Source organism: Lithobates pipiens, unplaced genomic scaffold (genome assembly GCF_037356315.1).
Source record: "Lithobates pipiens isolate NorthernLeopardFrog02 unplaced genomic scaffold, aLitPip1_a1.2 Scaffold_19, whole genome shotgun sequence".
Classification (NCBI taxonomy): Eukaryota; Metazoa; Chordata; class Amphibia; order Anura; family Ranidae; genus Lithobates; species Lithobates pipiens.
Genome location: NW_027507764.1, coordinates 582,548,791 through 582,575,995, shown reverse-complemented (window position 1 = coordinate 582,575,995; position 27,205 = coordinate 582,548,791). Strand labels below are relative to the sequence as shown.

Sequence of the window (27,205 nt, the reverse complement as noted above, 5' to 3'; positions counted from 1 at the left end):
CATACTACAGGAGATGGTTAGAGAGACTACGGATATAATATAGGAGATGGTAAAAGACTGCAGACATATTTCAGGAGATGATAAGAAACAGCAGACATATTACAGGAGACGGTCAGAGATTACAGACATGATATAAGAGATGGTCAGAGACTGCAAACATGATACAAAAGATGGTCAGAGACTACAAACATGATACAGGAAATGGTCAGAGAGTGTAGACATGATAAAGGAGATGGTTAGAGACCCCAGACATGATACAGGAGATAGTCAGAGATTACAGACATGATACATGAGATGGTAAGAGACCGCAGACATGATACGGGGAAAAGGTCAGAGACTACAGACATACTACAGGAGATGGTCAAAGATTACAGACATAATATAAGAGATGGTCAGAGACTGCAGACATACTACAGGAGATGGTCAGAGATTACAGACATAATATAAGAGATGGTCAGAGACTGCAGACATACTACAGGAGATGGTCAGAGACCACATATCATAATGGGGGATTTTAACTATCCAGACATAGACTGGGCGGAGGGAACCGCGCATTCATCTAAGGCTCGCCAGTTCCTAAATCTCTAGCAGGACAATTTTATGGGTCAGATGGTAGACGCACCAACTAGAAATAAAGCGTTACTGGATCTACTGATTACCAACAATACAGACCTGATCACGGATGTGGAAATACGGGGCAATTTAGGTAACAGTGATCACAGCTCAATTGGCTTCAGTATAAATCACACAAATAGGAAACATAAGGGGAATACAAAGTCACTTGCAAAAGGTTCTGAACAAATTATTGGGGGGGACAACTACATGGCAAATGAGGTTCAGTGTAGAAAAATGTAAAAAAATGCATTTGGGTGGCAAAAATAGGAATGCAATCTATAGACTGGGGGGAGAACCTCTGGGGGAATCTAGGATCGAAAAGGACCTGGGGGTCCTAGTAGATGATAGGCTCAGCAATGGCATGTAATGCCAAGCTTCTGCTAACAAAGCAAACAATATTGGCATCCATTAAACAGTGGATAAATTGCACAGATAAAACGATAATTCTCCTGCTCTACAAGACTCTGGTCCGGCCGCACCTGGAGTATACTGTCCAGTTCTGGGCACCAGCCCTCAGGAAGGATGTACTGGAAATGGAGCGACTACAAAGAAGGGCAACAAAGCTGATAAAGGGTCTGGAGGATATTAGTTATGAGGAAAGGTTGCGAACGCTGAACGTATTCTCTCTGGAGAAGAGACGCTTGAGAGGGGATATGATCTCAATATACAAATACTGTACTGGTGGCCCCACAATAGGCATACAACTTTTTTGCAGAAGGGAGTTTAACAAGACTCGTGGCCACACATTAAAATTAAAAGAAAAGAGGTTTAACCTTAAACTACGTAGAGGGTTCTTTACTGTAAGAGTGGCAAGGATGTGGAATTCCCTTCCACAGGTGGTGGTCTCAGCGGGGGGGAGCATCGATAGATTCAAGAAACTATTAGATAAGCACCTGAACGACCTCAACATACAGGGATATACAATGTAATACCGGCATATAATCACACACATAGGTTGGACTTGATGGACTTGTGTCTTTTTTCAACCTCACCTACTATGTAACTATGTACAGACATACTACAGGAGATGGTGAGAGACTGCGAACATCCTATAGGAAATGTAGGAGACTGGAAACATACTATAGGGGATGGTCAAAGATTAGGGACATACTAAAGGAGATGGTCGGAGACTGCAGGCATGATACAGGAGATGGTCGAAGACTGCAGACCTTACATTAGTGATGCTTCCCCCAGGTTCCTAATGCCACTACCCTACTGGAAGCGGTGGTGGCCACTTCCCAGGAAACACTACTGAATATGCTGTTCATAAAGGGGATACCGGGGAGGAAGGTGGGCTCTGTTATGGCTCTACCAGGAAAGGTGTTTCACCTACAGTATGTGCGCAGAGAATGATGGATGACCCTTTATGGATTTCACCTAATTGTCCTTGGTGGTGCAATAAATCCCTAAAAGAGTTCTGGAAACTAGAAGATGGGTACAGGTGGGCCAAATATGGGGTGAAATATCTTCACCACATCTAACAAGATGGTAAGCCGTCATCCATTGCACAACTGTGGGAACAGTTTGGCATACGTAGAACAATGGCAATTCAGATACGCCCAACTGCAGCATGCAGCGACAGCCAAGTTTGGGAGAGGGGAGGTGACGGTACAAAACACGGCTTTGGAAAGGGTCCCGATTGATCCAGAACCAACTAAGCGTATATCCAGATGCTATAGAGAGATAGGACTGAGGGGTCCCGACCTGACTGCTAGGACTAGATCTAGATCAGTGATTCTCAACCAGGGTTCCTCTAGAGGTTGCTAGGGGTTCCTTCAGCATTGGTCAATTTCTGCCTCTCAGATAAATTCCCACTCACACCATTGATCTTTTTAGCTACCTGTAAGGAGGTAATTCTTCCCACTGACCACAAGTGTAAGGACCATTCTTCCCAATGACCACAAGTGTAAGGACCATTCTTCCCAATGACCACAAGTGTAAGGACCATTCTTCCCAATGACCACAAGTGTAAGGACCATTCTTCCCAATGACCACAAGTGTAAGGACCATTCTTCCCAATGACCACAAGTGTGAGGACCATTCTTCCCACTAACCATCACACTAATGTATCATGAGTTGTAAATTTTTAATTTTTAGCAGGGGTTCCTCAAGACCGCAGAACTATTTCAAGGGTTCCTCTGTGTTGAAAAGGTTGAGAAAGGCTGGTCTAGATGGACAGCGATTATACCAGAACTGACTGAGGAACTGTGGCAGGAGGTGCTCGATACATACCTTGTCTCGGTTATCTCTTCCACAGATAGAATGATAAAGCTTCAATACTTACATCAGGTATACTATACCCCGACCAGACTATTCAGAATGCACAGAAGGGATACTGCAGAGTGCCATAAATGTAAGGGAACCGAGGGAACGTTTACCCGCATGATATGGGATTGCCCTAAGATAAGGCCACTATGGTCCTAGGTGACCGAGTTCATATCAGACCACTTTCACCTTCCGAATATATGCTCTCCCATGAGGTGTCTGTTGGGTGTCTTCGATCAAGAAGAGCCTAATGTGCATACAAAGTTGTTTCTTAGACTTCTGTACTTCGGAATGTGGAAACTGATCGCCCGAAGATGGATTCATGATGAGCAACTCACTCTAGGAATGTGGATTAAAAAAAATAAATGCAGATGTACCCCTGTATAAGATGACGTATGAGGCAAGGGGAGCCCCCCAAGAAGTTTAGGAAGGTATGGTTTAGGTGGACTGACTCCAAAACACCTTAGCAGATGAGGGGGGGGGGGGGAGCACCGGGGACGGCTAAACATCGGCAAAGATGAAAATGACCAGTAATGTGATAGATGAGAGGATGCATACAATCTACTGGAAAGATTAACACTGGAGGGGGGGAGGGAATTCATCTGTTTCTATGTTTGAAATTATGTTTCTAGGGTTGATGTTCCGACATCGTATTTACTTTATTTTGGTATTAATAAAAAATTTAAATAAAAAAAAAGGCGCAAAACTCAGGTTGGAGGAATTAAAGGAGAGTCTAGCAGAACCTAAAAGAGCTGATATTAGCAAATGTTGATATTATTCATGTGAAGAGACAATTTTTTGCAATTAATGTAATGTATGCCATCCTAATACTGGAAGTATGTGATGTAACGTGTCAATATGCTCAATAAAAAAAAAAAAAAAAGACATGATGCACATATGATACAAGAGATGGTCAGAGACTGCAGACATGGTGCAGGAGATGGTCAAAGACTGCAGACATGATACAGGAGATGGTCAGAGACTGCAGGCATGGAACAAGAGATGGTCAGAGACTACAGACATGTTACAAGAGATGGTCAGAGACTACAGACATGATACAGGAGATGGTCAGATACTGCAGACATGTTACAAGAGACGGTCAGAGACTGCAGACATGATACAAGAGACGGTCAGAGACTGCAGATATGATACAAGAGATGGTCAGAGACTGCAGACCTGATACAAGAGACGGTCAGAGACTGCAGATATGATACAAGAGATGGTCAGAGACTGCAGACCTGATACAAAAGATGGTCAGAGACTGCAGACCTGATACAGGAATTGGTCAGAGACTGCAGACCTAATACAGGAGATGGTCAGAGACTGCAGACCTGATACAGGAGATGGTCAGAGACTGCAGACCTGATACAAAAGATGGTCAGAGACTGCAGACCTGATACAGGAAATGGCCAGAGACTGCAGACCTGATACAGGAAATGGCCAGAGACTGCAGACCTGATACAGGAAATGGTCAGAGACTGCAGACCTGATACAGGAAATGGTCAGAGACTGCAGACCTGATACAGGAGATGGTCAGAGACTGCAGACCTGATACAGGAGATGGTCAGAGACTGCAGACCTGATACAAAAGATGGTCAGAGACTGCAGACCTGATACAGGAAATGGCCAGAGACTGCAGACCTGATACAGGAAATGGTCAGAGACTGCAGACCTGATACAGGAAATGGTCAGAGACTGCAGACCTGATACAGGAAATGGTCAGAGACTGCAGACCTGATACAGGAAATGGTCAGAGACTGCAGACCTGATACAGGAAATGGTCAGAGACTGCAGACCTGATACAGGAAATGGTCAGAGACTGCAGACCTGATACAGGAAATGGTCAGAGACTGCAGACCTGATACAGGAGATGGTCAGAGACTGTAGTAATGTCATACGAGACTGTTAAAGATTGCTGCTATACCAGCGATAGCGAACCTTGGCACCCCAGATGTTTTTGGAACTACATTTCCCATGATACTCAACTATAGTGTAGGGTGCATGAACATCATGGTAAATGTAGTTCCAAAACATCTGGGATACCAACGTTCACCATCACTGCATCTCAGCAACAGAAACCAAAAATACTATACAACTCAGGTTCATCTCAAACTCCCCCATCCATCCATGTATCCGCGCTTTATTTTGTAAACAAATCAATTTGAACCCCCCCACACACACACACAGAATTTCTTGCCTCTGCCATATTGAATAAGGGCAGATGATTCATGTAGCATTAACTTCCTAGAATGGACCTGCCCTTAGCTGAGGCATGCAGGAGGGTGTGCTTAGCTGAGAAAACCCCCTCCTCAAGACTCCTGGGACCTATGACATAATTTTGAGAGATTAAATGTAATAAAAAAAAAAAAGTTTAAAACAAGTGAATATAATATATAGAGCAGGGATATCTAATTAGCGGACCTCCAGCTGTTGCAAAACTACAGGTCCCATCATACCTCTGCCTCTGGGTGTCATGCTTGTGGATGTCAGAGTCTTGCTATGCCTCATGGGACTTGTAGTTCTGCAACAGCTGGAGGTCCGCTAATTGCATATCCCTGATAAAGACTTTTCTACCTATTTAATAATGCTAGCAGATTAAGGATTACAAATAGTCAATGTTGAGTGAGTGAAGTTCAGCTTTAACATTTTTTTTCACACATTTAGTATTTCAACCATAAAGATTAAGTATTAAAACGTCAAAATGAAAAAATAAAATAAAAAAATAAAAAACATACAAAAAAAAAAAAAAAAAAGAGAGAAAAAACGGCCAGCAGTGAAAAAAATAAAAAATAAAAGCTGGTCCAAAGAATATTTTCTGTTCCTCTGATGCTTCCCCCCACCATCCAAAATAGAAAAAAAAAAGAAAGACACAACATTTTCTGGAAGTGAAGTGCGGTTTCTGTAAACAAACATATTTTTAGCTGTACCGGAGAGGCACAGCAACGATGACCACAAATATTTTGGCGCCTCCGGCCAGCTTGCCTCGCAGCGTACTTTTATTACCAGTCTTTAAGAGACCAGCATGTCACATGCACATTTCCCAGTAAAAACCACAAGTCAGATCTGCCATCTGATGGGTGACCCCAGCCGAGGAGACTTCTCAGAAATCTCAGATCGAGAGCCGGCCTGCGGCTTCCACTGCAGATAAGAGACGATTGCTTAAAACCAGTGGCTCTCAAACCCTGTCCTCGAGTACAGGCCATGCCTGCAGGTTTTCTTTATCCTGCACATGTGCTTTTAATCAGAGTAAATAGCTTGGTCATTTTTTGACAGCTATTTTATCTAAGGGAAATTCCCAAAACATGGCTTGTTGGGGTACTTGAGGGCAGGGTGGCTTAAAAGGACCACGAAGGCCACGTACGTGACAAGTGAGAGTCAGAGAACTTTTACCTCCATGTCAGAAACGTTCAAGGCAGATGGAGTTTTCTGCACATTTGACCCTCTAATTTTCAAGAAAAAAAAAAAATAATAAAAAAAAAAAATTCAAAAAAAGGCAAAAAAATAAAAAATAAAAAGGCAAAAAAAAAAAAGAAATTGCCTAAAAGTGGTCAATTTATACAAATCTGATGGCTGTTTTCTACTTCAGATATCTCTCTCTCTCTCTATTAAAGGCGTTCGTTCTCCTATTGCTAATATCCAAAATTGCAAGTGACCCGAATATTAACTAGTTCAGCTCTAGAGTAATTTAAAAAAAAATAATAATAATTTTTGCACACATATAAAAAAAAATTATTTTTGGTCATAAAATTACTTGAAACCCCTAAAACATGATATATTTTCTGAAAGAAGCGCAACTGCTGAGCAAATGCATATATTCAAGAAAAAAAATATAATAAAATTTATTCTAGGGCAACCAATACAATACCAACCAATTACCAATATAATCTATGAAGTCGATGGGAACAGATGGAAAAAAAAAAAACAATAAAAATTGCAATGTGTTTTTTTTTTTTTTTTAGAAAAATAAAAATAACATTTCAGCAGAGAAATAGCGAAGTCATCCACGTTCCAAACAAATACAAGACAAAGTAGTAATGCTGACATTTAAAGTGGTTGTAAACCCTTACAACACACTTTGACCTACAGGTAAGCCTCGATTAAGGCTTACCTGTAGGTCCAAGAAATATCTCCTAAACCGTGTAGGTTTAGGAGATATTTACCCGAAGACAGCCACCGCTGTCTACGGCACATGCGTTGTAGACAGCGGCGCGCAGGCAGCAGATCGCGGCGATATGCCGCGAGTGTCGGTGTGACATGAAGACGGAGGACCGCTTCGGGGGCTTCGTTCTCAGGCAAGTTATTCATAATGAGCTAGTATGCTATGCTAGCTCATTATGCCTTTGCCTTACAGGGTGTGTTTTTTTTTTTTTTTAGCCTTTACTTCCTTTTTACTTCCTCTTTAAAAGTTATTACACGCAAGATACACTATATTGTCAAAAGTATTGGAACGCCTGCCTTTACACGCACACAAACTTTAACCCTTTCATGACTAAGCCTATTTTTGGAATTTGGTGTTTACAAGTTAAAATCCATATTTTTTGCTAGAAAATTACTTGGAACCCCCAAACATTATATATATTTTTTTAGCAGAGGCTCTAGAGAATAAAACGGCGATTGTTGCAATATTTTATGTCACACGGTATTTGCGCAGTGGTGTTTTAAACGCAACTTTTTGGGAAAAGGGACACTTTCATGAATAAAAAAAAACAAAACAGTAAAATTAGCCCAATTTTTTTGCGAAATGTGAAAGATAATGTTACGCCGAGTAAATAGATACCAAACATGTCACACTTTATAATTGCACGCACTTGTAGATTGACGAAAAAGTACGGTACCTAAAAATCTCAATAGGCGTCGCTTTAAAAAATGTTTACGGTTACCAGGTTAGCGTTACAGAGGAGGTCTACTGCTAGAATTATTGCTCTCGCTCTGACGATCGCGGCGATACCTCACATGTATGATTTGAACACCGTTTACATACGCGGGCGCGACTTCTGTATGCGTTTTCTTTGCTTCGCGAGCTCGCGGGGACGGCGGGCGCTTTGAACATTTTTTTTTTATTTTTTTATTTATTTTTAAATGACTAAATTGTTTAAAAAAAAAAAAAAAAAAATTTGATCACTTTTATTGCTGTCACAAGGAATGTAAACATCCCTTGTGACAGTAATAGGTAGTGACAGGTACTCTTTATGGAGGGATCGGGGGTCTAAAAGACCCCCCACCCCTCCTTTACACTTCAATGTATTCAGATCGCCGAAAACGGCGATTCTGAATACCAGATATTTTTTTAAAACCGGCGCCATTGGCAGCCGAGTAAACGGGAAGTGACGTCATGACGTCGCTTCCGTGTTTACGATGAGGAGACTGGAACGAAGCCGATTACGGCTTCGTTCCAGTTCCTCCCCAGCAGCCAGAGCCGACGGATCTCTAATCGGTGCTCCCGATCGAGCGGGAGCACCGGTAACAGCGGCGAGAGGCGGCGGGAGGGGGGGGGGGGACGTCCCCTCCCGCTCCTCCGGTATAACAGCCGAGCGGCTTTTAGCCGCTTCGGTTGTTATGCCTGGATAGCCAATCGCCCGCTGTAAAAAACGGTACCGGGATGATGCCTGCAGGTGCGGGCATCATCCCGGTATAACCCCCGGAAGCCGAGTACGCGGATGTGCGTACGCTCGGCGGGAAAGGGTTAATGGCATCCCAGTCTTAGGCTGGATTCACACCTATGGTATTTTTAGTGCTTTTTGCAGATTTGCTCTACAGAACGTGTTCCATAGGAAAACCATGGTAAATGGACTGTAGTGCAAATCTGCAAAATGCACTAAAACTGCATAGGTCTGAATCCAGTCTTGGTCCGTAGGGTTCAATATTGAGTCGGCCCGCCCTTTGCAGCTATAACAGCTTCAACTCTCCTGGAAGGCTGTCCACAAGGTTTAGGAGTGTGTCTATGGGAAGATTTGACCGTTCTTCCAGAAGCGCATTTGTAAAGGTCAGGCACTGATGTTGGACGAGAAGGCTTGGCTCAGAGTCTCTGCTCCAATTCATCGCAAAGGTGTTCTATCGGGTTGAGGTCAGGACTCTGTGCAGACCAGTCAAGTTCCTCCACCCCAAACTCGCTCATCCGTGTCTTTATGGACCTTTCTTTGTGCACTGGTGCGCAGACATGTAGGGGCTATCCCCAATCCGTTTCTAAAAACTTGGGAGCATGAAATCGTCCAAAATGTCTTGGTATGCCGACGCCTTAAGGGTTCCCTTCACTGGAACTAAGCCTGACAGCATCATGCCAGTTGAATATTAACCACTTCCCGACCAGCGCACGACGATGTACGTCGACAGAATGGCACGAGCAGGCATATTGGCGTACATGTACGTCCAATATTCGTTGCCGCCGTGCCATCGGGAGCGCGCCACCGGCGGCGCGCTCCCGCGCTGGTCGGGACCCCCGTGAGTCCAGTCGCGGGACCCGCGGACTCGATCGCCGCGGGCATCCCCGCGATCGTCTCACGGAGCGGCCGAATGGAGGAAATGCTGTATAAACAACATTTTCCCATTCTGCCTAGCAACTAGTGACGCTGATCTCTGCTCCATGTGATTGGAGCAGAGATCAGTGTACACTAAATGAAAGCCCAACCCCCCCACAGTTAGTAACACACCCCTAGGAACACTTAACCCCTACACTGCCACCCACTGGTTAACCCTTTCACTGCCAGTGTCATTTACACAGGAATCACTGCATTTATATAGCAGTGATTACTGTATAAATGACAATGGTCCCAAAAATGTGTCAAAAATGTCCGATGGGTCCCCGACAATGTCGCAGTCACAATAAAAATCGCAAAAAATTATTAATAAAAATGCTATAAAACTATCCCTATTTTGTAAACGCTATAACTTTTGCGCAAACCAATCAATAATCGCTTATTGCGATTTTTTTTACCAAAAATATGTAGAAGAATACGTATCGGCCTAAACTGAGGGAAAAAAATGTTTTTTTATATTTTTTTGGGGGATATTTATTATAACAAAAAGTAAAAAATAATGTGTTTTTTTCAAAATTGTCGCTCTATTTTTGTTTATAGCGCAAAAAATAAAAACCGCAGGGGTGATCAAATACCACCAAAAGAAAGCTCTATTTGTGGGAAAAAAAAAGGACGTCAATTTTGTTTGGGAGCCACGTCGCACGACCGCGCAATTGTCAGTTAAAGCGACGCAGTGCCGAATTGCAAAAAGTGGTCTGGTCTTTGACCAGCAAATTGGTCCGGTCTGAAAGTGGTTAAAGTGGCGCTCCACCCAAAAGTACCTGGTTTCGACATCTGGGTAATATCACCGCTCTACAACATTTTGCGGCCCCTCCCGATGTCTTCTGGGAAACACACAGGTCCCAGAAGACAGTGGGACCAGTCAAAGCGCAGCACAGTAGGAAACAGCCCAAGAAGCCGCAAGGCTCCACTTCCCGTTTCCCTTACTACAGATGCCAGCGCCTGCACCCGAAGCAGATTCACAAATTGGCTAGGGGTGCAGATAATGCACCCCTAGCCTGGACAGGCAAGTTTCCTTATATTTATGCCGCGTACACATGACCGGACTTTCCTGCAGACTAGGTCCGACGGAATCAGTCCGTCTGACAATTCGATCGTGTGTGGACCTAGAAATAGAACATGTTTCAAATCATCCGATGGACTCAATTCCTATCGGGAAAACAGTTCGTCTGTATGCTGGTCAGATGGACCAAATACGATGCAAGGGAAGCTATTGGCTACTGAACTTCCTTTTCTAGTCCCATCTTACGTCATCACGTTCAAAAATGAATGGACTTTCGAAAACAAAAGTGTGTGGCCAAGTCCGTTCGCTTGGAAGTCCATCAGAACTCCTCCTTAAAGAGGAAGTAAACCCTGATGGGTGTTACTTCCTCTTTTTTTCCCTGCAAAGGCAAAGCATAATGGACTACTATGCATCGCATAGTAGCTCATTATGTGTCACTTACCTGACACAGGAGCCAGCGAAGTCGCCGCTGTCCCCTGTAGTCCGCCGCATCCATCTTGCTGGTGGCGTCTCGCAGCTCCGCCGCTGTCATTCGGCGAAGCCGCGATGACGTCACTCCCGCGCATGCGCGCGGGAGTCGACAAATGCGGCAGCTCCATTCTTGGAACTGCCGCGTTCAGTGCGCCTGCGCGCCATTGTCTACGGCGCATGCGCCGTAGACAGCGGTGCCCGTTTTCGGGCAAATATCTCCTAAACCATATAGGTTTAGGAGATATTGCTTGGACCTACAGGTAAGCCTTAATCTAGGCTTACCTGTAGGTCAAAGTGGTTTGTAAGGGTTTACAACCACTTTAAACAGTGGCCAAGATGGCAACTTCCTTGGCTGACGGTAGGTTAATTGGCTTCTGTCCAAAATTGGCCCTACTATATGAATGCGGACCTTGGATTGTGGGCTCCTTGAGGGAAGGGACCGATGTGAGTGTGCAATGTACAGGGATAAGGACAATTATAGACACTCAATCAGGTTGAACTGGATGGACTGGTGTCTTTATTCAACCTTACTAACTATGAAAACGATAAGAGGGTTTGGTTCCAGCACAAGAAGGATAGAAGATAGGCTTAGATGGTTCCTAGACTGATCGATAAGGTAAGGAGAGTGGAAACCATAGTATCTAAATAACCACCAGAATATATTGCTTGGATCCACAAGAGGAATCCAACTCAAAAACCCAAATGGCGCAGAACCCCCATGAGGTGAGGATAAGATTAGGTATCAAATGCCTTGTCTAATCTAAAGTTTGTAAAAGTAATTCCCAAAGATGAAAGTGCATGAGCTGCTGCAACCACTATCTGTGGCTTAGCGATTGGGTCCTTCTCAATTAGAAGTCCAAGAAAGCCATTCGGGGATCAAATCAGTGTTTTCACCAAAATTTCATGCCAAAGTTGATAAGGGAATGAGGGTGGAAACTAGACTTTGTGTGGATCCTTATCAAGCTTGGGCATCATCACAATACGAGAAGATATGTGGTAAGGGGCGCTAACAAAGAGCCAACCAAAATATTATTAGATAATATACATTGGTCCCGCTTTATGTTGGTTTTATAAAAGGTATACCCATGGTGGAAAGGAGAATCAAAGGTTTCCAGCTACAGCTCCATTGGCAGACCAGCAAACCCACAGATAGATAGATAGATTTTTATATATATATATATATATATATATATATATATATATATATATATATATATATATATATATATATATATATATATATATATATATATATATATATATATATAAAACGCCTGTTGTGACCTTCTTTTTAAATAAAGAGGTCATGTCCATTTGGTAGGTAGGCAATTTACTCACATTTCATTGGGTGATATTCAGAAGATGTGCCTTGGTGACGTTGTATGGATAAGACTCACAACACAAAAGATTATTAATGGACTTTGGACTAATTGATTGTTTGGTTTATGAATTCATCACCATTATTATGAATTATTATATTTTTTTTATTTTGATTTACTCAGCACGATGCACTTTAATCTATTTTGATTCATCACCGATGTATATGATCTAATAATAATATTTTGGTTCGCTCTTTATTAGCGCCCCCCTACCACATATCCCCTCAACAGTTAAAGCGGGAGTTCCGCCGTTTTTTGTTTTTAAAAGTCAGCAGCTACAAATACTGCAGCTGCTGACTTTTAAAATATGGACACTTACCCGCCCAGCGTGCCCGCGATGTCGGCACCCGAAGGCCGATCTCTCGGGTGCTGCTGCCGCCATCTTCGGTATGGGAATCAGGAAGTGAAGCCTTGCGGCTTCACTTCCCGGTTCCCTAATGCGCGAGTCGCGCTGCGCAATAAGGATGGTCCCCGCTGTCTCTGGGATCCGTGTGTTTCCCAGCAGACAGTGGGGGACCCGCAGGAAGTGGCGTAAATACCCGCAGAATCTGCGGCCATCTACGCCGGAAGTGGGTGCAAATACCTATACTATACAGGTATCTGCATCCCCCTCCCCCCTGAAAGGTGCCAATTGTGGCACCGGAAGGGGGGGGGGGGGAGAGGGTTCCAATGAGCGGAAGTTCCACTTTAGGGTGGAGCTCCGCTTTAAGTCAGAACATTGCACTTTCAGGGGAGCAGCTCTAATATTAATTCAATTTAGCACTTCTAATTTCATAGCGCAAGTTTCCCAACACATCACGTTCTGTGAGCGCATTCAGATCTGCTGTAGCTTCTAAATACCTACTGTGAGACATGAAGGTGTTTCCATCGAGTACGATTAATACTACATCATGCAAAGACATTTTAGACAATTGTGCTCTTCCAACCTTGCGTTAACAGTTTGTTGAAGACCCTTTTCTTGTCCGGCATAACTGTGCCCCTGTGTACAAAGCCAGCTCCATAAAGACATGGTATCACCAGTTTGGTGTGGAGGAACTCAAGTTCCCAACCTCAGCCCTCATATGCATCCCCAGCAGGTTTTTAATGTCCATGGATTTCGATAAAAAAATAAAAATAAAAAAAAAATAAAAAAAATCTTAAATCTGATGGAAATTCCCAGAACATGGCCTGTTGGGCATACTTGAGGAGCGGGAACCACTGTTCTAGACAAATGTGCTCTTCCAACCTCGTGGTAACAGTTTCGTGAAGACCCTTTTCTGTTCCACTATGACTGTGCCCCTGTGTACAAAGCCAACTCCATAAATACACGGTGGTACCAGTTTGAGGTCCTGCACAGAGACCTGACCTCAACCCTACTGAACACCTTTGGGATGAATTGGAATGCCAATTGGAAGCCCAAATTCCAAAATTATGTGGAAAGCCTCCTCAGAAAATTGGGAGGCTGTTGGGACAACAAAGAGGGGCAATGCCATAGTAATTCTCATGGTTTTGGATTGGTATGTCCAGTAAGGTCATACAGGTGTGAAGGTCAGGCGTACAGTGACCCCCCCCCCCCCCCCCCTTTAGAGCTTCTACTTTAGAATGACCAGATAGGGAGGGCTGTAGCTTTGATGGATGGGCATTATTGCCAATAAAAAAAAAGGTACCAGGAAATTATATTTATATATGAGGATGTGCAGCATATCTGTTTGTATAAATAATGCTTCGCTATTACAGGCGGCTGAACCCAGGGATGTTTATATCAAATAATAATGATGGTTATATAGGATTGTAATGCATAGAGAGAAAGCCTCCTGTAGGTGGCACAAACCCAATAGTTATGGATATAAAGTGATGTACAATTAATAAAAATGCACAGCTCCTGCCTAAAAGTCACAAATAACAAACCTTGCAAATTTTTATATATATATATCTCCTTATATTTAAGTCCGAGAACCTCCCATTTGTGAAATATGTTGCTGCAAAGGGGGGATGTGGCTGTATAATGAAGTTTGATCTTTTATAAGTTAACTTTAATTTCCTTCTAACCTCCTATCAGCTTTAGAATTTCCACTGAAACATAAATAAAAGTGTGTATTGCGCGCGCACGCACGCACGCACACAGAGATCAGCCCCAACATTATATTATGCCCACTGAAAGGTAAAGTGATAAACAATGGCATCTAAAAGTGGGTGGAATATATTAGACAGCAAGTGAACATGTTGTCATTGAAGTTGTGTTGAAGGCAAAAAAAAAATAAAAAACGGGAAAGCGTAAGGATTTCACAAGGGCCAAATTGTAATTACTAGATGACCGGGTCAGAGCAAAACTGCAGCTCTTGTGGGATGTTCCCAGTCTGCAGTGGTCAGGACCAACTAACAGTGGTTTAAGGAAGGAAAACTGGCGACAGGGTGATGGGTGGCCAAGGCACCTTGATGGAAGGAGAAGGGGGAGGGGGAGGCACCTTGATGGGAGGCGAAGGGGGAGGCACCTTGATGGGAGGCGAAGGGGGAGGCACCTTGATGGGAGGCGAAGGGGGAGGCACCTTGATGGGAGGCGAAGGGGGAGGCACCTTGATGGGAGGGCACCTTGATGGGAGGCGAAGAGGGAGGCACCTTGATGGGAGGCGAGGGGGGGAGGCACCTTGATGGGAGGCGAGGGGGGGGGAGGCACCTTGATGGGAGGCGAGGGGGGGGGAGGCACCTTGATGGGAGGCGAAGGGGGAGGCACCTTGATGGGGGCGGGGAGGTGGGAAGGCACCTTGATGGGGGTTGGGGGGAGGGAGGCAAGAGCCAATACTGGAGCTCAACAAATTGCTGAAAAAAGATAAATGCTGGTTAGATAGTTAGTAAGGTTGAATAAAGACACCAGTCCATCCAGTTCAACCTGAGTGAGTGTCTACAATTCTCCCTATACCTGTACATTGCACACTCAAATTGGTCCCTACCCACAAGGAGCCCACAATCCAAGGTCCCCATTCATATCCCAGGGCCAATTTTTGGACAGAAGCTAATTAACGTAGCAGCATGTCTTTGTTGGATTCCTCTTGTGGATCCAAGCAATATATTCTGGTGGTTATTTAGATACTATGGTTTCCACTCTCCTTACCTTATCAATCAGTCAAGGAACCATCTAAGCCTGTCTTCTATCCTCCTTGTGCTGGAACCTTTAAAGTGGAAGCAAACCCTATTATCGTTTTCATAGTTAGCAAGGTTGAATAAAGACACCAGTCCACCAGTGAGTGTCTACAATTGTCCCTATCCCTGTACAATGCACACTCACATCGGTCCCTACCCTCAAGGAGCCCACAATCCAAGGTCCCCATTCATATACTAGGGCCAATTTTGGACAGAAGCCAATTAACCTACCTGCATGTCTTTGGATTGTGGGAGGAAACCGGAGTACCCAGAGGAAACCCACACAGCCACAGGGAGAACATGCAAACTCCAGGCAGGTAGTGTCGTGGTTGGGATTCGAACCAGTGACCCTTCTTACTGCTAGGTGAGAGTGCTAACCACTAAACCACTGTTTGCCTTTCTGTTTCTGACAGAAAGGCAGACAGACAACAAGGTCATGGGCAACCAAGGCTCAGCAAAGGATGTCCCCGGTAGCATGAACCACTGAAGCTCTAATGAAGGTTCTGATAGGTGTCAGAATACACAGAGCATCACAGTTTGTTGTGTATGGGGCTGTCTAGCCGCAGACCGGTCAGGGTGCCCATGCTGACCCATGTCTACAGCCAAAAGAACCTACAATGGGAATGCAAGCATCAGATCCGGAGCATGGAGAAATGGAAGAAGGTGGTTTGGTCTGATGAATCATGTTTTCTTTTGCATTATGTGGATGGCTGGTTGCATGTGTGTCACTTACCTGGTGAAGAGACGGCACCACAATGCACTATTGGAAATCCAGTCCACAGGAGGTACCACCTTGCAACTTACAGGACTTAAAAGGATCTGATCTAATGACTGCTTGGTGACAGATGCCACAGCGTACCTTCAGAAGTCTAGTGAAGGGGGTCTCCAAACTTTTCAAGCAAAGGGACAGTAAACTGTCCTTCAGACGGGCCGGATTTTGACCAGTGGGGGTAAAAAAAATGCCCCGGGGCCAGGCATCAAGAATAAACATGGCCTCAGTGTTGGTGGTCAGTATGAAGAGGGATAAGGCTCCATCATTGGTAATAGTGGAAGAAATAGTGCCTCATATCACTGGAAGCAATCGTGCCCCAAGGGCCGGATGAAGGCTAGCGAAGGGCCACATCCGGCCCTCGGGCCGCAGTTTGGAGACCCCCTGGTCTAGTGGAGTCCATGCCTTGATGGGTCAGGGTAGTTTTGGTGGCAAAAAAAATGGGGGGGGGGAGGGGGCTTATTCAATATTAGGTGGGAGGTCATAAAGCTATGGCTGATCAGTGTATATGCACTTCAAGGTGAGCAAAGGTTTACATACATAAATAACATCGAAGAATAAAGAATTCCACAACTATCCACGTCATCTTGGATAAGTAATAACGACTTGTATTTATTCATATATGTACAAACCATTGTAAAAATATTATATCCAATACTTTATAATACTAAAGAAGGCAAAAAAAATAACAGTCCATCCTAACAGGAACAATGAGTTCAGTCCCATGGATAAAACCCCGGAGCAGCAACAAAAGTATAGAATCAAACCATGAACCTCAAACAAAGGCAACCCAACGACCGTTCACATCGCTAGGAGCCAAAAGATCCATTACCAAAAAATACAAAAACGCCCCATGCAAAGACGTATCGGGGTCTCTAAAATGCCGTTCAGGACCGGGTACATGTGTACTTTATGATCAATGTACAGTGGAACCTTGGATTATGAGCATGATCCAGAATACTTGTAATCCAAAGCACTCCGCTTATCAAAGCGAGTTTTCCCCATAGAAGTCAATGGAAACAAAGATAATTTGTTCCACATTGACTTCTATTGTATGCAGTACAGCATGTGGCCAAAGGTGGGGGGCGTGCCGGAGAGACTCGAAAATACCAGGAGACCGCTCGGTTGCACTCAGAAACACTCAGGAAAAGAGTGATTCCGAGTGCATCTAAATGCCCCCGAGTGTCACCGACACCCCCACACCTCTGGTCAAATGCGGTACTGCAGAGGCTTGAATCCTGCTCGCTTTGCTAAACAACACTCAAAAAACAGAGTCAGGATTTTATTTTTTTTAATTAGCAGCTCGTATTGCGAAAGGCTCATTAACCGCGTTACTCGCAATCCGAGGCATTGCTGTACATGGGAAAGCTACTGGTCACCATTTCCCCGCTAAATGGATTATTGATGGGTGGATTCATTCATCCCTGATCATGCGGGTGGGTCTAGCAGGCAGCCATTGTCACATTGCGGACTATTTTACAAGGTGAAAAACGTATCAGCGTGATCAAAAAGTGCCCCTGTAGCCCAGACCTAAACGGGAGTGAAGACAGCAAAATATGAAGGAGATGCGATATAAAATTATCTAAAAAAAAAAACAAAAAAACAAAAAAAAAGGTACAGCTTTAAAGAAAAAAAAGAAGGCACATTTGGGATTTCATTTACAAACTTTACCCTCTGTGCCCCAGTGGGGGAACGATGGGGGAGGCAGAAGTATATAGTCTACATTCAGTGTCCCCAGTAGGGAAGAGGTGGGGGATACAGCAGTACAAATTCTACCCTCTTGCAGCAGAAAACACTATCTCCCGCGCCCCCAGTGGGGGGAGAGGCAGCGGTACAAACTCTACCCTCTGTGCCACCTCTAGGAGAGATGGGGGATGCAGAGAGACAAACCCTACCCTCTGCGCCACCTATAGAGGAAAGATTGGGGGGGGGGGGGGGCAGGGTTGCAGTGGTACAAACCTTGGCCACTGTACTACCTCTATTTGAAAGATGGAAATGCAGTTGTACAAACCCTACCCTCTGTGCCACCTCTAGTGGACAGGATAAATGATGCAGTAGTACAAACCCTACCCTCTGTACCACCTCTGAGGGAGAAGGGGGGAGGGGTGGTGCAACAGTAGACACTCTACCCTGTGAGCCACCTCTAGATGAGGGATGCAGTGGTACAAACTCTACCCTCCCGTGCCCCCTCTAGGAGAGATGGAGGATGCAGATATACAAACCCTACCCTCTGTGCCACCTATAGAGGAAAGATTTGGGGGGGGGGGGGGGTGCAGTGGTACAAACCCTACCCTCTGTGCTACCTCTATAGGAGATGGGGATGCAGCGGTACAAACCCTACCCTCTGTGCCACCTCTAGTGGAAAGGATGGATGATGCAGTGGTACAAACCCTACCCACTGTGCCACCTCTATAGGAGATGGGGATGCAGCGGTACAAACCCTACCCTCTGTGCCACCTCTATAGGAAAGAGGTGGGGGGGTATAGCAGTACAAACTCTACACTGTGTGCCACCTCTAGATAAGGAATGCAGCGGTACAAACCCTACCCTCTGTGCCACCTCTATAGGAGAGATGGGGGGGGGGGGGTGCAGCGGTACAAACTCTACACTGTGTGCCACCTCTAGATAAGGAATGCAGTGCTACAAACCCTACCCTCTGTGTCATCTCTAGAGGAAAGATGGGAGATGGGGGGGGGGGGGGAGGGTGCAGTGGTATAAACTCTACCTAGTGCGATAACTGAGGGACCTTGAGGGTGAGGCACATAAGATTGCTAGCATGCAGAAAAAAAAAGGAAAGGTTCCCTGTCTCCTCTGCTGGTTGGCATTTTCTTCTTTGTTGATACAGGTTGGCAAGTGCATCAGATTGACATCTTGGTACATAAGCACTGCAGAAATCAGGGAAAGTCCAACATCTCAACCCTGAGGCTGAAAGTCCCCACCATAAATACCATTATAATTATAGGCATGATCCTTTGTACTGCCACTGCACACAAAGGTTACTTAGTGACTGCATATACTTTACAAAATGTAAATGCTTAAAAGGGACAAGACATTTAAAAATCATACGTCAGTTATGGATTGCATCTGCTGAGCTCTGGGACTCTGCTGGTGAAATGTTCCTGTTTTAAGGGCGGGAACCGAGCACAGGGATGGTGAGAACCCCTCATAATGGGCACAGCAAGTGTATAGACCAGGGAACTCAGCACAGGGATGGTGAGAACCCCTCATAATGGGCACAGCGGGTGTACAGACCTGGGAACTCAGCACAGGGATGGTGAGAACCCCTCATAATGGGCACAGCAAGTGTATAGACCTGGGAACTCAGCACAGGGATGGTGGGAACCCCTCATAATGGGCACAGCAAGTGTATAGACCTGGGAACTCAGCACAGGGATGGTGGGAACCCCTCATAATGGGCACAGCAAGTGTATAGACCTGGGAACTCAGCACAGGGATGGTGGGAACCCCTCATAATGGGCACAGCAAGTGTATAGACCTGGGAACTCAGCACAGGGATGGTGGGAACCCCTCATAATGGGCACAGCAAGTGTATAGACCCGGGAACTCAGCACAGGGATGGTGGGAACCCCTCATAATGGGCACAGCAAGTGTATAGACCCGGGAACTCAGCACAGGGATGGTGGGAACCCCTCATAATGGGCACAGCAGGGGTACAGACCTGGGAACTCAGCACAGGGATGGTGGGAACCCCTCATAATGGGCACAGCAGGTGAACAGATCTGATAACACGGTGCAGGGATAGTGGGAACCCCTCATAATGGGCACTATGCGAGTCCCAGGAACTCAACACAGACATTTTACTAGTAGACTTCTAGAGGGATAAGGAACTTTTCTGATATCCTTGCTGTGGTTAGACGGACCTATTAAACAGAGCAGCACATAACCTGTATTTGCACCTTCTACAAGAACTAAATGTGGAAAGCAGAAGGAATAGAGGATGAAATATCCAGGCACAGTTTTGTTGAGTCTTAATTGCACAAAGAGGGAGGGGGTCTAATACTTTAACACGCTATCAGCGAGAGCAGGTATGATAGGATAATCACAAAATCAGCATTAAAGATTCAGAGTTGTGTACGGGGTCTACCCTCACCTAATGTCTGGTATCATAATTCTGGTAAAATTTACCAAGGTTTTTGTTCTTTATCATGGAGAGTTTGTGCCTTATTGAATACCCATATAGCCCCCCCCCCCCCCCCCAAATTACAGTGCTGCATCACAGAGAACTATTCATTTTGTACGGTCAATCTGCAATACCCGTTTTCACCAGCAGATGGCTACTAAACAATTAACTAAAAGCAAATTAAGGCGTTCTTCATTTTAAACAAATCCCGTTAAAAAGGACAACAGCTATAGGCTTTGTGTCAGTCCCGGAAGACGTTTTTTTTTTCCCCAACGGTTGGAAGCAGAGCAGCCCGAGGGGGGTACCACGCATGAAGAAGCTCCCCTTTGCATCTTGCTCAGCCGCCAGGGTTAGAAGAGCACCGCTTACGCAGATATGATGACGAATTCGCTAGATAGAGATCCCTCTTTCGGCTTGTGCTGGGGAGAGGGCTTGTCTTCTCTACTTCCTTTTTCCTGGAAGATTTAAACACAAAAAAAGAAAGAAAAATGATTTTCTCTGTGAGCGACCAACCAAGGAAGAAACAAACTAAATCTTAAAAAAAAATAAAAAAATGTATTCAAAAGATACCAAAAAAACACATCTACAACCCTGCCGACCATCTGCAGCCCGAGGGCCCCTTTGTACTCTTGGTACTCCTACATTACAGTCATCTGTGATTTCCTAGAGCCAACAACTCCTATAATATGTCTGCCGTCTCTGACCATCGGCCCTGCCGTCTCCGACCATCGGCCCTGCCGTCTCCGACCATCGGCCCTGCCGTCTCCGACCATCGGCCCTGCCGTCTCCGACCATCGGCCCTGCCGTCTCCGACCATTGGCCCTGCCGTCTCCGACCATCAACCTGCTTTCTGACAGCTCTCTAAAGCATTACATTCACCAAATCTTATACAGCCATTGAGGGATGTAGTACAGTGTAGGTCAAATAAATAACGGAAGACCGCAACAATGGGATCACGTTCGTTTACAGACGTCCGGTGTTACACGTTTCAGAGATGCGGAGGTCTCCTTTATTAAAATGACAGGAAATCCCCTTTTACCAGGTGTCTGTCACCTTTAACCACTTCCCAAAAGTAGGATGTCCTTGGTTTCGCAGTGTTTATACCGTGATGATGCCTGCACCTGCAGACATCCTCTCAGTATGAAAATGTTAAGACGGAAATTCCCTGTACTGCAGAAGTGATTTGAGTCACTGAATAGCCACTCAATTTCTTCTACGGGTGGCAGAAGGGTCCCCCCCCCCACCTTTCCTAAGCTCTGGCACCCCATCACAGAGCCCGGGAGCGAAGTGACCGGTGGTGATGACTGCTCGGAACAGAGAGAGAGAGAGGAACTTAAGTCCCTTCCTCTCTGTGAGCCTGGAAACCAGAAGCGACAAGTGTGCCCTCATTTCCAGTTCCGCCTGGCCGGTAGTGACCAGGAAAGCAGCTGATCAGACCGATCTGTGTCTGATTGGCTGCGTGGGAGGCCAGAGAAGAGATTTGGGGTCTAATAGACTCCAGATCTCTCCATAAAGAGGACCTGTCACAGTCCATGCTGTCACAAGGGATGTTGTCCATTCCTTCTGATAGCAATAAAGTTAATCCAAAAAAATAAATAAATAAATAAATAAATAAATAAAATTGGGCTAAAATACATTTTTGGTTAATGCGGCCGGCCCCATCCTCTGTGCTTACACGCAACTGAGAACGCATAAGTTACTCCCACACGCATATGAAATTGGTGATCGCAGCACACAAGTGAGGTATTGTCGCAAACATCGGAGTGAGAGCAATAATTCTAGCACCAGACCTCCTGTGTGACTCAAAACTGGTAACCTGTAATGGCGTTTAAAGCGTCGCTTATGGAGGATTTTACGTAACGTAGTGTGTGGGCATTCCACAGGCGGACTTAAGTGTGCGAACCTTGGCACCCCAGATGTTTTGGAACAACATTTCCCATGATGCTCCTGCACTCTGCAGTGTAGTTGAGCATCGGTGGAAATGTAGTTCCAAAACATCTGGGGTGCCAAGGTTCTCCATCACTGGCCTACAGAATAAAATGAGTGTTGCAATTTGAAATATATAAAAAAAAAAAATGCTATAGGGCCTGTGCTTAAAAAAATAAATAAAAAATAAATATATATATATATATATATATATATATATATATATATATATATATATATATATATATATATATATATATATATATATATATATATATATATATATATATATATATATATATATATATATACACATACACACACACATATACTTTTTTTCGGAGATGCAAGAGAACCCGTTTTTAACTACTTGCCAACCGGTCAATTCTGACACTTTTCTCTGACATGTAAAAAAAAAAAAAAAAAAATGATATATATATTTGCTAGAAAATTACTTTAAACCCCATACACATTATATATATATAATGTGTATGGGGTTCAAAGTAATTTTCTAGCAAATATATATATCATTTATTTATTTTTTTTACATGTCAGAGAAAAGTGTCAGAATTGACCGGTTGGCAAGTAGTTAAAAACGGGTTCTCCTACATTTCAGAAAACGCTTCTATTTCTAACATGTGGGTGGTTGTCGCCAGGACAGGAAGGCATGGAGAAAAAATTATTTTTTTCAAAATTATAATACTAAAAAGGGTTTTGTTTGTGTTCTTGATAAGGTGAATTCCTGCCATTTCCTGCACAGAAGTGTGGGGGGGGGGGGGAACTGTATACTGATGATGCATATGACAATAAAAAAAACTTGACAGAGGGTCTGACCCTTCCATGCTCCGAGAGATCACAGAAGCCGTATTTTCAGTGTGAGATGCGATGCGGGATTCCTACCTTCTTGTACTGCTGCAGCTCGTCGGTCTCCTGCTGTAACCTCCGCCGCTCCGACTCGTCAGGTTTGTACCATTCGGGAACCATGTAGCCCGCCGGGCGGTCTGAGCTGCAGATCTCGCAGCCTGGGCGGGTAGGTACATTGATGAACGTGCACGCGGGGCATGACCAGCCAATCTGAAAAAAAGAATTAAAAAAAATAAAAAATAAAAAAACGGGTCAGTATGTGAACTAAGAGCGATCTCTAAGCCCAACCCAAACACAAGAAAAAAAAATGTAAGTATCAAAATCCCAAAACTATTTTTTTTTAGATTTTAGCTTTCCAGCGCCGTGATGTGGTGACTGCATTTGTTTTCACCTCCCAGTAACACTTCCTACCGCAATACCTGCATGTTACATCTCCTTCCCATGCAGGCCATTTATCCGCACTGTGATATTTTGGCTTACAATTACTCTGTCATGCACGCATTACTATATAAAGGGCAAAAGTAAGAGTGTGTGTGAGTGTGAGAGTGAGTGCGTGTTCACACTGCGTAATCAAGGAATGGCCAATCTACTATGCTGGAAGACAGGGAGGGTTCCAGGGCCCAGTACCGCGCTGCTCTGCTTTGTGTATTGAGCCCAACAGCTGGCGGGCGGCACGCGGAGGCCTAGCAGGATGTGTGTTGGGAACGAGGGCTGTACAGCAAGTCTAGAGCTCCTCCTGTGAAAGCCAGTTAGCCCACACATGAAATTGTAGTTACTGGTGGAGTCAGGTGGGCTGACTGTGGACCTTGCAGGAGGATGAAGTATAAACCTAGAACACAATAGTAAAAATCGAAAAACCGCGCTATTCACCACCGGGAGTGGCTTAAGCCAGACAGATAAAGATAAAAATAAATAAAAATAGAAATAAAACCTCTGTATAAATGTAGTAAGCCTGTATGTAAGACACTACATAGGCTGCTGCCGCCCGGAGAAAAGAGAATCCCTTAATGGGGTTCCTTTGAGAGTGGATTTGCTGAAATAGTGTCGGGTTAAGTGGTGCTGCCTAAAAACAGGTTTCCATTCCAAAGTGGACTCAAAGAGTATAAATGGATAAAAATAAATACAAATAAGAATAATAATAAAAAATCAAGGTCTTTTTACCAAGAGCCCAATAGTGTCTATTGGGGCTCCATATTAGTAAACCCAGAAAACTAGAGGGAACCTCAACTTCACCCTAACAAAATTAAAATAAACAGTGGGTGTAGTAAATCTATAGGCCACCGGGGACAGTGGACACAAAACCTGGAACTCTAGTATTGAGGACTACTAATCACATCCGTTGCGCATTAAATCTCCAAAACAGTAGGGGTAACAAGAGCTTACGATGTTAGAACAGGTTAAAGTATTATCTTATAGGGGGTAAAACAACACTCAATCTCAAATAAAATATAGCTTTAGCCAAAAAACTGAAAATCACGTGTCGCAAACTACATGTGTAACCTGATGCGATTATGAATCAAGTTGCAACAATACAAAAAATTTTTTGTTGCTCAATGGTAAACCTACTAACAAAAAATACCAAAGCACCATAGGTACCCCAAACCAATATATAGTGATGGAAGTATCTATGTATATTTGGTATAACATACAGTAATGATCAAACTTAAACCTAGAACACACCTAGGCCCGGCTCATATATAATGTGGTGAACTGTGTTTTTTTTTTTTTCCTGCACCGGATGAGTTTAGGTCACCACTAGGACAAAGGTGATACACACACACCTGGACAGACAAGATACACTCCTAGCTCTACTGAGACAGGTGACACACACTTGCATAAGTGACACAAACACACACCCATACCCGGACAGGTGACACACACACCCAGACAGCTGGCACATCCGGACAGGTGACACACACACACGCACACCCGGACAGGTAACACACACCCCCATACCCGGACAGGTGACACGCACACCCCCCCATACCCGGACAGGTGACACGCACGCACACACACACACACGCCCATACCCGGACAGGTGACACACACACACACACACACACACACACACGCCCATACCCGGACAGGTGACACACGCCCATACCCGGACAGGTGACACGCACACACACACACACTCGGACAGGTGACACGCACACACACACACACTCGGACAGGTGACACACACACACACACTCGGACAGGTGACACACACACACACACACATTTGGACAGGTGACACACACCCACTCGGACAGGTGACACACACACACACACACACACTCGGACAGGTGACACACACACACACACACACTCGGACAGGTGACACACACACACACACACACACTCGGACAGGTGACACACACACACACACACTCGGACAGGTGACACACACACACACTCGGACAGGTGACACACACTCGGACAGGTGACACACACACACACACTCTCGGACAGGTGACACACACACACACACACACACACTCGGACAGGTGACACACACACACACACTCGGACAGGTGACACACACACACACACTCGGACAGGTGACACACACACACACACACACACTGGGACAGGTGACACACACACATTTGGACAGGTGACACACACACACACACACATTTGGACAGGTGACACACACACACACACACACATTTGGACAGGTGACACACACACACACACACATTTGGACAGGTGACACACACACACACACATTTGGACAGGTGACACACACACACACACATTTGGACAGGTGACACACACACACACACACATTTGGACAGGTGACACACACACACTCGGACAGGTGACAAACACACACACACACACTCGGACAGGTGACACACACACACACACACACACTCGGACAGGTGACACACACACACACTCGGACAGGTGACACACACACACACACACACTCGGACAGGTGACACACACACACACACACACACTCGGACAGGTGACACACACACACTCGGACAGGTGACACACACACACTCGGACAGGTGACACACACACACACACTCGGACAGGTGACACACACACACACACACACACACACACACACACACACGCCCATACCCGGACAGGTGACACACACACACACACACACACACGCCCATACCCGGACAGGTGACACACGCCCATACCCGGACAGGTGACACACGCCCATACCCGGACAGGTGACACGCACACACGCCCAAACCCGGACAGGTGACACGCACACACGCCCAAACCCGGACAGGTGACACGCACACACGCCCAAACCCGGACAGGTGACACACGCCTATACCTGGACAGGTGTCACGCACACACGCCCATACATGGACAGGTGACACACACACACGCCCATACCTGGACAGGTGACACACACACACACGCCCATACCTGGACAGGTGACACACACCCATACCTGGACAGGTGAAGCACACACACACACACACACACACCTGGACAGGTGAAGCACGCACACACACACACCTACATACATGGACAGGTGACACACACACACACACACACGGACAGGTGACACACACACACACACACACACACACACACGCCCATACCCGGACAGGTGACACACACACACACACACACACGCCCATACCCGGACAGGTGACACACGCCCATACCCGGACAGGTGACACGCACACACGCCCAAACCCGGACAGGTGACACACGCCTATACCTGGACAGGTGTCACGCACACACGCCCATACATGGACAGGTGACACACACACACGCCCATACCTGGACAGGTGACACACACACACACACGCCCATACCTGGACAGGTGACACACACCCATACCTGGACAGGTGAAGCACACACACACACACACACACCTACATACATGGACAGGTGAAGCACGCACACACACACACCTACATACATGGACAGGTGACACACACACACACACACGGACAGGTGACACACACACACACACACACACACACGGACAGGTGACACACACACACACACTCGGACAGGTGACACACACACACACACTCGGACAGGTGACACACACACACACACACTCATTTGGACAGGTGACACACACACACACACACACACACATTTGGACAGGTGACACACACACACACACACACACATTTGGACAGG

General features: G+C 45.3%; 1 protein-coding gene across 1 annotated transcript in view; it reads right to left on the bottom strand.

The window, feature by feature from the left end:
• Positions 1-27,205, bottom strand: part of RBCK1 (RANBP2-type and C3HC4-type zinc finger containing 1) — a gene marked incomplete in the record, with an annotated part of 94,376 nt that overhangs the window by 20,637 nt on the left and 46,534 nt on the right. Inside the window, 1 exon segment of the mRNA XM_077493493.1 lies at positions 23,120-23,293. Coding sequence (XP_077349619.1) covers positions 23,120-23,293 — 174 coding nt within the window.